Source organism: Ictalurus furcatus, unplaced genomic scaffold (genome assembly GCF_023375685.1).
Source record: "Ictalurus furcatus strain D&B unplaced genomic scaffold, Billie_1.0 ctg1, whole genome shotgun sequence".
NCBI classification, from domain to species: domain Eukaryota; kingdom Metazoa; phylum Chordata; class Actinopteri; order Siluriformes; family Ictaluridae; genus Ictalurus; species Ictalurus furcatus.
The window spans coordinates 164,088-175,164 of record NW_026521044.1 but is presented as its reverse complement, the minus strand read 5'-3'; the positions used below and the strand labels follow the sequence as shown (position 1 = coordinate 175,164).

General features: G+C 42.4%; 2 protein-coding genes across 2 annotated transcripts; one reads left to right on the top strand and one right to left on the bottom strand.

Moving 5' to 3' along the window:
- The first annotated feature begins 186 nt into the window (after positions 1-186).
- Positions 187-5,418, top strand: LOC128604579 (uncharacterized). Its single transcript, XM_053619722.1, has 9 exons — positions 187-280; positions 2,306-2,723; positions 2,833-2,976; positions 3,080-3,290; positions 3,396-3,515; positions 3,620-3,780; positions 3,912-4,118; positions 4,238-4,497; positions 4,610-5,418. The coding sequence occupies exons 2-9, from the start codon at positions 2,596-2,598 to the stop codon at positions 5,227-5,229; spliced, it is 1,851 nt and encodes a 616-aa protein (XP_053475697.1). The 5' UTR covers positions 187-280; positions 2,306-2,595; the 3' UTR covers positions 5,230-5,418.
- A 1,714-nt stretch (positions 5,419-7,132) lies between these two features.
- On the bottom strand, positions 7,133-9,852 carry LOC128604582 (serine/threonine-protein kinase pim-2-like). Its single transcript, XM_053619725.1, has one exon. The coding sequence runs from the start codon at positions 8,054-8,056 to the stop codon at positions 7,133-7,135; it is 924 nt and encodes a 307-aa protein (XP_053475700.1). The 5' UTR covers positions 8,057-9,852.
- Positions 9,853-11,077: the final 1,225 nt, after the last annotated feature.

The window sequence follows — 11,077 nt, the reverse complement described above, 5'->3', positions numbered from 1 at the left end:
CCTTTAAAAACTTCTGGTCTCCTTCTGTCTGAAATGTATTTACATCTAAACCTTGTATCTAAACCTTGTTTTCTGTTTTGGAAAGGCTGATAGAGGAACTGGAGAGTCGCTTTCTGGTGGTGACCGATGTGCCCCCACCCCTACCTACTTCCATTGAGAGGTCAGGGCCTTCCTCCTCCAGAGCCACACAGCCAACAGGGTTGGACGGCAAACCGTCAGAGAGCTTCTCTGTCAGCAGCGGAAGGAGCAGCAGTGAGCGCATTGGCGAGACCTTTCAATCGTGAGAATCTCAGTTTTCTAGCTTTACTGATTTGTGTTTTAGCGTTACTGCAGTGAATTTCTGATATTACGGAGCCCCCCTAGTGCCAGATAAAAAAAATTTTTAAAAATGAAAAGTCGTGTGCAACCTGTTCTCTCAGTTTTGCAATCCGTTTCTCAAGAAATAAACACACAAAAAGGACATAATGTGTATTGTCTTAATGTGTATTGAGTTTACATAGAACCAATACAGCTGAATATATTTTCCATTTTTCTATGTCCACTCAATACACATTATTAAGACAATACATGTCCTTTTTGTGTGTTTATTTCTTGAGAAATAGAAGAGAGAAGTTCGAATGTACAGTGAATGTCCAATATAAATCCAACTGTAACGTGGTGCGTCCTCGGTTTACAAAACTGAGAGCACGGATTGATTTAAGATTATTGATATAAGATGATTATCGTCCTGTGGCCCTCACTCCAGTTATCATGAAGTGCTTTGAGAGATTGGTTCTTCAGCACATCAAGGACTACCTCCCCCCAGACTTCGATCCTTATCAGTTTGCATATCGTGCAAACAGATCCACAGAGGATGCTATCGCCGTAGCTGTCCACTACGTGTTGAGACATCTAGAGCAGCAACAGAGCTACGTCCGGATGCTTTTTGTGGATTACAGTTCGGCTTTTAATACAATCATTCCGGACGTTCTCATCACCAAATTGGTCACTCTTGGCCCCCCCTACCATATGTGCCTGGATAAAGGACTTTCTCACCAACTGGTCTCAGACAGTGAGACAGTGAGACACCTCTCCTCCACTCGCACATTGAGCACCGGTTCTCCACAGGGCTGTGTGCTGAGCCCCCTCCTGTACGGTCTCTACACATACGACTGTAGACCAGTCCACAACAATAATCTTATCATCAAGTTTGCTGACGACACCACAGTGGTCGGACTCATCTCAAAAGGAGATGAGGTAGCCTACAGAGAGGAAGTCCTAAACTTGGCAGCCTGGTGTTCAAAGAACAATCTGGCTCTAAACACCAAGAAAACCAAGGAACTCATTGTAGACTTCAGGAAGCACAACACTGAGCTGGCTCCCCTTTTCATTAATGGTGAGTGTGTGGAGAGGGTCCACACCTTCCGGTTTCTTGGCGTCCTTATCTCTGCGGACATCTCCTGGACGGACAACATCACAGCGGTTATCAAGAAGGCTCAAACGCGGCTACACTTCCTGAGGGTTCTCAGGAAGTACAATCTGGACCCCAATCTGCTGCTGATCTTCTACCGCTCGTCTGTCGAGAGCCTGCTGACATACTGTATCACGGTGTGGTACGGTAGCTGCACCGCAGCAGACAGGGAGAGGCTTTAGAGAGTAGTAAGAGCAGCGCAGAAGATCATTGGCTGCCGTCTCCCCTCCCTGATGGATATTTACACCTCCCGTTGCCTCAGCAGAGGAAAAACCATCATTAAGGACAGCTCTCACCCTGGCTTTGATCTGTTCAATCTGTTGCCCTCGGGGAGATGTTACAGGTGCATCAAAACAAGGACTAATAGATTTAAGAATAGTTTTTTCCCAAAAGCTATTACCATTCTAAACGCATACATGTACTGAGTTCACAGCATATGTATATAGTGTCTCAAAACTGTGCATTTCATAGTACCTCCCCCATCCGCCCCAATATCTTGTCTATTTATCTTATTTATCTTGTTTATTCTTCTTGTTTATTTAATGTACATGTTGGCACGGAACAAAAAAGGAGTGGCTCTTAATTTCATTGTACATGTGTATAGTGACAATAAAAGGCATTCATTCATTCAAGATTACGAATGAAAATATCAGAAATTCACTGCAGTACCATCAACGTCCACCGGGGCAGGCATGGCAGTGAGCATGAGCTTTAGCTAGGCAGGAAAAATCAGAAAAAAGGATATTCCCAGGATATCCCCCCGCCCGATTTCTCCTGCCTAGTTAAAGCTCATGCTTTTCGTAATTGAGTCAGATATATTCAGTTTTATAACCAAACATCTTTTCCTCACTGCAGTTACGGTGGTGTGCAGTGGACCAATCCAGCAAGAAAGCTGATGACAGAGAAGGGGCTTTACAAGAAGCACTCCATCGACCATGCTTTGCTGAGGGGTTTTTTTTCGTTCCTGCAGAAAGACCTTCAAAATGAGAATCCTAAACAGGAGGGGAGCACTACCAAAAAAAAAACTTGTTTTGAGTTTGATATCCAAGAAAAATATTTTCACACAGAAAACTAGTCATGATGACAAGGTCATCTAACGTGTCCTTTTTTTTCAGGTTGAAAACGTTGCACGTTTTCTGTGTTACATGGACCCACGGGCACCGTCCCTGGAATTTGTCAGGGACAGAGAGAAGACGCAGCAGTTTTTCAGGGAGCTGACTGATGCGGGGCTATCGAAACAAACTCAACTTAATTACATGAAAAATTTGAAAAGGTTGGTAGAATTTGGTGGGGGGTTTTTTTTCCGTATTAAAACTTCTGCACACAAAACTTAATTGTGCTTGAATACATGTACATCATTTTTACTTGTACTTTCTATACAGATTCCTCACATACCAGACCATCAACACCAACCTGAGGCATGACGACAAGGACCTGCATACAGACTGTAGGGAGTTCATAGACTACCTCGGACTGCTGCAGAAGAGCTGCAGTAAGAAGGTCAGCAAGGAGATTACCCAAAAAAGGCAAGTTTATTTTTGCACCCATTTTTCTGAATTACAGCAAATATATGTGAGCACTGTGACAAATAATATTATGATGTGTTAATATGTTGTATCTTTTTCACAGGCACGAGAGGTTGACAGCAGATGGAGAACTGACAACGCATGACTGCACGGCTGTGCTCAGGGCCGCCAAAGGAGACTTCCTGGCCATCACCCGGAAGATGCTCTCAGAGAAACAGTTGACCACCGACGAGTGCTTGGATTATATGTACAATCTCCAGGCACTGGTCATACTGAAGCACCTCCAACGACCGGGCGTGGTGACGCACATGACTGTGAGTACTATTGTTTTCCTAAATTTTTTCTAAATTTCACAGTGAATCATCTGATGTTTTTGCCTTTACCGACATTAATCGTCGTGATATTCTTGCTTTGTGTAGGTTCCAGAGTGGCTGAACAAGAAAACCACTACATCGGGGTACACAGTAGTGGGTGTCAAGGAGCACAAGACGAGTGCTCAACAAGTGGCCACATTTGCCCTTTCCCAGGAGGAGGTTACTGTAAGTTGGAAATAATTTTCCTGTCAGAAACAGGATTCATTCATTAATAACATTAAGATAAATTAATGCATGTAATTACTTTTTTATTTTTCCTCTGCAAACAGTGGTTTGACCTGTACTACACGTGTGTGCGGCCACAACTCCAGTCCTGCATCAGGAAGCGGAAGAGGGAAGATATGGATGGGACTGAAGAGAGATTCTTCATCTCATCCGCGAGTGGAAGAATACACAATCCCTCCAATGACCTCCAACGGCTGCACATAAGGTAAGCTGACCATCGTGCTTCATTTCGCACACACTGTGTATGGCATCTGAGGTCTGAGGGTAGATGTGTTTTATATGTATATAAATAAATATGAACATAAAATTAATATACGGTTTCGACTTGCACTTTAGGTATGGCGTCAGACCATGGGTGACCAGCCAGAGAGCACGCCGGGTCTTCGAGACAGCCACCAAGAGTCTGACTGACACAGAGAAGTCTCTGGTAGCTGACTATCTGACACATTCGACTGCTACAGCGGAGAAACATTACCGCATGAAGCAGGCAGACAACGTCGTGAGGGCTAGTCAGCTCCTGGATTTGCTGGCTGGTCAGTCGACGTAAGCATGTTTTATAGTTGTAAACACAATTAATACAATCCACAATTTGTAAACAAATTATATTATACGCACTAGTCTTCTACTCTTCTCCTTCTAAAATATTATTTCTTTTTATTCAGCACTGATCCTTCAGAAGGGGAATCCAGCCGCGCTGCCCGTAGCATTGCTCGCAATGCTGCCCAGCAGAAAGCAGAGACGACAGATCTGCAAACGGATTTTGAGGCAGCGTACAACCGGCTTGTAGAACAGCACCCGGTGACTGTGGAGGGTGGAGCACCAGATAAGGCTCTGCGCGCCGACATCTCACCTAGCTTTCAGCGGAAGCTGTACGAGCGATGGGTGAAGGCCCAGATGAAACTGCGCAAGCAACATATTCACTGTAAGTATTTTTTAAAACTATATGTAAAAAGATATTTACCAAGTAAGGTGCTGTGTTCACAGTTGTGAAGTATAGTCTTAACTAACAAAATCTTTCCATGTTTTCCTGACAGCGCGCTTTGGCCCTCGTCTACCCAGTGAGGAGAAGGTCAGCAAGTGGATCTCTGATCAGGGATGGAGGAGCAACATACCCAGTGCAGCCCAGTTCGTCAACGAATGGAAGCCCCATGGATCCGTGGACACAGCATTGGACGCTAAACGGATCCGGAGACTCACAAGGACCCAGAGGTGGAAAGGACTTGTTGTGACGGAAGATGGAGGGGAGGGCAAGGGCGTCATTGCCACCCGAAGATTTCTGGCTGGTGAGGTGGTGTGTGACTACCACGGGCAGGTCGTCACAGCCTCAGAGGGACACAGCACTCACAGCACTGTGAGTGCGGAGGACGGTGTTCACATGTTTTTTTTCGAAAACATGAATGGACAGGCTATGTGCATTGACGCACATTCGCCTTGCTGTGAGTGCCATCCAGACCGACAGACTTTTGGGCGGTTAATCAAGCACTCAAGGAAATGTTGCAACCTGAGGCCCAGAGCATACACTCTTCAAAACGGGGTGGACATTATTATTTTCCTGGCCACAAAGAACATTAAAGAAAATGAAGAACTTTTGTTTGATTACGGTGTTGAAAGAAGGTCTCTTATAGGAAAGGGTTTAAACCTCCTTTGGGTATGAATGTGTAAATACATGTGAAAATTCGTGTAAATACTCGTGTGAAAAAAACATGTAGAATGTGCATAAATACGGCCCGTATTACTTGTTATCTTCCTTTTTTTAATGAATGAGTTTTTCAATGTAAATAAACTTGCCTTGCCTTCTGACTAGTTTATATTAATATGCTCTGTGTCACTAGAATACCGGTGTAAATACTCCTCTGTAAACAAAATGTGTATGTGCATGAGTGTATAAATACAATTTATAACAAGAATTTAAGTTTACACTGTGAAGACGTGCTCAAAGTTTGTTACTGATGTAGCGTCATTCCTTGTAGACTTTCACCCATATCACTTATTAGCTGTCAGTTTTGAACTAATGAGCTGCGCGGTATAAATAAACTTGCTTTGCCCTTCGTTCTGACAAGTTCTGCTGCAAACGCAAAAACACAATAACATGGCTAGTGATGATTTAGCAGGCCAGTTCGGACAGTCAGTTGTGCAGTAAACTAATATTTCATCACAGTCTGCTAGCTGTCTGGCTAGTTTTCTGTGATTTCCACAACATAATCTTTCTACAGCATCACTTACTACTGTCTGATTAGTAGGGAAATGTGGTGCAAGTCCAAACACAGACACTTCAGGGACTCCTTACTGGGTGGCTTATTCCTGTTCGCAGCGGTCAGGTTGACTTAAAGACAGAAGGACACCAGAATTTTTAAAGGACTGAAAAGGTCTACCTCTAATAAACCATGAGCACATCTTTACACGGTAAACTTAAATTCTTGTTATAAATTTTATTTATACACTTATTTTTTTTTTTACAAATGGTAAAACTGAACAATATAAACATGGGAATCAGTGTTTTTTTTTTTTTTTTTTAATTAAATTTAACTTAAATATGGTCACGTGACCACTGCCACAAAATTATAAAAATTCAACACACAAAAGTATTCAGAGAACAGTTGTTGTGCAAACCCGAGCAAACCAGCAGGGATTTCGATTTTCGACTTTTCAAGAAAACAAGAACAAAACAAAAAAAGCCAGATTCAATTTAAACAGCACAAGATCTAATACATTCATTCATTCATGCGTCCATTCGTTCTGCACTTGAAAAGGTCCTGTTTTTCACATTCGAGCCTGACGTTTGGTCCTGTAGCTTAAACGCGGACACAATTAGTCAACAGCTTTCCAAAAAAAAAAAGAAAAACAAAAAAAAAACCCTAGTGCTTATTTAGATCTCTTTGGCTTTAACAGAAACGACTTTCTCTTTCTTTCTAAGTAAACACACACACTGTTTCCGAGTCAGGGACGACATTCATGCTCCGTTTTTTGACCACGTGTTAAATCACGTGACCAGTGCAGCACCTGCTTATTATCACTTCAGAGCACTTGACAAAACAAAGATACCGAAAGTAAAAGGCACATCGATGTATAAGTTTTTTTTTTATTTCCCAGAAGGGAATTTAGTGAACAGTGGTGATGTTTTGTTTTTTTAAACACAAACATGAGTCACAAGAACGTTTCCTGGATCAAGACACATTCATGTCACTCGACAGTCTGGCCGATGTATCCGCGCTCCCAGCGGGACACGACACAAAAGCCTCCTCTTAAAACGAGGGAACCAAACTATACACAGAGAGCCTGTAGAACCAGGCAGGAACATGTTATCAGAACTATTTATCATGTGCACTGGTTGTGTGTAGCAGTGTAGATTCAAGATGCACACGGGGTGGGCTGGAGAACAGGGGACGGGGCACGGGAGACGGGATGGCGTCCGTGGGACGACGCAATGCCGGAGAACTTTTCCATAAATAAGGATCTGTTGAGAGGCCAGTGTAAAAGTGGGATGTAATCCAGTGTATAATCAAAACAGCAGGTGTGAGGTTTCGACAGCCATCTTTAAACCGGTCCGTGTTTTCAAATTAAAGACTCGGCGCGATGTTGCTGTCGTGCCGCAGGTCTCCGATGTCTTCCGAGTTCTCCATCATCCAGGGATGAATCAAAATCTGCTCTAAGCTTGGACGCTCTTCTGGGCGGTACGCCAGGCACCAGAGAATGAGAGACTGGCATTCTTTAGAGACACGCTTAGTGAAACTGGGCGTCGCCTTGACTATGTCTCTATCTCTTTCAAAGGGAACGTCTCCACACACCATGTCAAACAGAAGGATGCCCAGAGACCAGACGGTGAGTGGAAGTGCTTCGTAACGGTGATGAAGGATCCACTCAGGTGGGCTGTAAACTCTGGTTCCTTCAAAGTCGGTGTAGGCCGTGTCCTTCAGCAGAGCGCCAGATCCAAAGTCGATGATCTTGATGTCTCCGGTACCTGTGTCCACTAGAATGTTCTCGTCTTTGATGTCTCGATGGACGATTCCACACGAGTGGCAAAACTGAACCGCTTCAACCACCTGTTTGAAGATCTTTCGTGCCATCGGTTCATCTATGGTACGGCGCTCGGTGATGAAGTAGTATAGGTCCTGGCACGGCTGCAGTCTCTCGAACACGATAAAGAAACCCTGACGGGGCACCTCAAACCAGTCGAGCATGCGGATGATGCCAGGGTGACCTGAACGACCGACCTTCAGCAGGAGCGCCACCTCCATGGGGACTGTCATTGATTCGCCAGCCAGTTCTGCCCACTGCTGCACTCGGTCATGGCACACTTGTTTGATAGCGACCTGTAAACCATCGGAGATTCGCTGTCCCGAAAACACACAGCCGAATCCACCGCTTCCCAGCAGCTCTCCTAACTTATACTGCTTCTCAAAAGATTCCTTAACTGGAGCGGATTTTCGTCTCACGTCTTCTGTTTGGTCCCGGTGCGAATCAACTACACGTTCATCGGACATGTTTTTACGGAGATAAAAGGAGAAAAAAAATAGTAAAAAAAATGCGTGGCAAAGCAGAAGAATCAGCTATAAAGTCCTCAGCGCTGTGATCTCGTGTGTGCGCGTGCGTGCGCGTGTGTGTGTGTGTGTGTGTGTGTGTGTGTGTGTCTGCTCTTCTTCGTCTTCTTTTTGATTTTAATGGCGGTTGGAAAACCACTAAAGGTGCATTACCGCCACCTAGTGAACTGGAGTGTAGGCAGTATTGTGGGCGTGTCTGCGTCTCTCTGCAGGCTTTTTTTTTGGTGTGCGTCGCTAATAACGGAACGTGCAGGAAACGGGAATCAAACATTACTTCCTAGTCAAACAATGATGACTCAGAGGAATAATTCCGCAAATTAAGACAAAAATAAACGGTAAAAGTAAAGGTTCACAAATTAAATACTGTTTATTTTATCAACAGGCTTTGTAAATAATACTCAGAGTTGTATGTAACATTTGGTAGTGGTAGTAATGGTAGTAAAGGCACAAACACAAAGACTCACAGTCACACTGCATGCCCAAAGATACACAAAGATCAGAGGTAAAGTAAAAGAAAAACAATTTTATTTAAATATTCAACCCATCCCCCTCCTCTTCATCTGTGTCTTCCTCATACTCGTCATCACCAAAGTACTTGAGGGGAAAATATAAATGAACAAAATGAAATGAATCTTAAAAAAAACAAACAAAAAAAACAACTATTTTAAATATATGATAGTTTATCCCTTACATCTTTAATTGGAGGAAGAGAAGGAAGAAGGGGAGTAGGAGGAGATGGAGAAGGAGGAGGGGGAGGAGGTGGCAGGTCATCCTCTTCTGAGGAACTGAGACAGAAGTCACTTTCCTGCAGAATACATCACACTAAACTACATCTCGATACACTTTTTTTTAATATTAATGTATGACATTCAATGAAAATGACATTTAACAAAAAGTCTATACTGCTTACTGTTCGAGACAGAATGTAAGTGGATGCCTGGGGAAAAGCAGCAAAATTAAACTTATATTGACATACAAAGTATTTATGCATGATATAAAAATCATTATGTAAAAAAAATAGATGGAATTCCTTTAAGCATGCTTACGCTTGAATGGTCAGAACTGTACCCTCGTCCACTGTCCTCTGCCATATTCAGTTACTGAGAACATAAAATAAATGTAAATTGATATTTGATTACAGAGAAATCAAACATCACAGTAATTACTGAAATTATCCATCACAATAATCACTGTGTGAGAGAGGGGTTTGCTTACCTGTGGGCACAATTTTCACAAATGAAATACCTACGGTGGCCAAATATTTCACACACACACACACACACACACACACACAAATGTCAGGGTGCTGCAACAACTTCGTGTGAAAGAGCATGGGTTAAAAAAATAAATAAAAATAAAAATAAATATTTTAGACACTTAAAAAAAAGACCCAGTTTTTTAAAAAATAGTTTTGCCATGATATTTATAGCTTTTTAGCATGTTAGTTTGTTAGCATGTTATTTATAGCTTGTTATAGCTTGTTAGACATAAAGCCAGCTTTATTTGTGTTTACACATTTTATTGTTAGTCATACCATTAACAAATTAGCTGCCATTGTGTACCTACTCATGCAAAAGAAGTTAACTTTAGTTAGATAGCAACTTCTTAATGATGCAGTAAGTGAGTAATTTATGTTACTATCACTTAGCTTGACAGAAGGAGACCAGAATTTTTTAAAGGACTGAAAAGATATTTTTCTTTCTTTCTTTTTTTTTTCCTGAGTCCAAAATTTTTTCTAATCATCATCATCTGTCTTCCTCGTCCTCTTCATCACCAAAATACTTGAGGGGGAAAAAATATAATTGAACAAAATGAAATTAATCTAAATTAAAAAGGGTATTTAAAAAATATATGATAGGGTATTTGTGTGTGAGTGTGTATGTGATTGTGCCCTGCGATGGACTGGCACGCTGTCCAGGGTGTACCCCGCCTTGTGCCCGATGCCCCTGGGATTGGCTCCAGGTTCCCCCGCGACCCTGAAGAAGGAGTAAGCGGTAGAAGATGGATGGATGGTTGGATGATAGGGTATTACTTATACACGTATATCAAAAACTCAACTCAACTTCAGCTTAAAGATGTGAAATCACCCTGGCAGTCACATAACAACTGAGTGAAACCTCAGTGATTACACCACAGTCTTATTTGGCAAAAGTGGATTTAAAAAAATATGTTGTAAATATTTGAATAGCCTAATTCTGTGTAGACTATTACTAAAAAAAATTATTACAATTACAACATATTATCACATAGCTGGCCGAATTCGCTGCTCTATGCTCTGTGTGCACAAGGTAAGATGTCAGAGAATAAATGCTCTGGTTGAAATAGGATGAAGAATTTGTTGTTTACTCTCCTCACCTACACAAATTCTGTCTGTGTCTTGTTTCACACAGGTCCTTCTGTCACCTACCCACCCACCCTCACCCCCCACTCTTTTGTCTTCCTTAATGGCCCTGTGCTGCTGCTGTTGGCACAGAAGATCCAGGCTTTCCCCCAAGGATTTCAAGTTTAAATTTGAATTAATCTACCAAAGATTGTGTCAAAAAGATTGTGTCTGCTTAATAGCCACCCTGAACGATTACAAGTGAAGACAAAACACATACTCTACTCACATTTTTATTTTGCAAAAGCGGATGGAAAAAAAAAAATTCTTAGTAATAGTCTACACAGAATTAGGCTTTTCAAATATTGATATAATTTACAACATAGGGATCTGAACCCCGTTTGACTAGCATAGCACATCATCAGTTGAGCAACATCACTCATCTAGCCATTGCAGATCCTGGCCCTCTCCTCGGAAGGACTTCCTTTTCACCCCATAGTCAAACTTCAGTTCAGTGTCCACACTGATGTCCCACAGGGCCCTGAAGAGGACGACATCCACGTCCTGTCCATTCACCTTCAAAACGAAAGGTTCTGGACACAGGTTGGCTTGCTTGGATGAATGCTTGAGTCTTCCGCCCACAG

Coding starts and splice junctions, on each gene's coding strand:
- LOC128604579 (XM_053619722.1), top strand. CDS start 2,596: ATGGACCCACGGGCACCGTCCCTGGAATTTGTCAGGGACAGAGAGAAG. Junction 3,781..3,911: donor CTCCAACGGCTGCACATAAG/GTAAGCTGACCA, acceptor CTTGCACTTTAG/GTATGGCGTCAGACCATGGG. Junction 4,498..4,609: donor GCGCAAGCAACATATTCACT/GTAAGTATTTTT, acceptor TTTTCCTGACAG/CGCGCTTTGGCCCTCGTCTA.
- LOC128604582 (XM_053619725.1), bottom strand. CDS start 8,056: ATGTCCGATGAACGTGTAGTTGATTCGCACCGGGACCAAACAGAAGAC.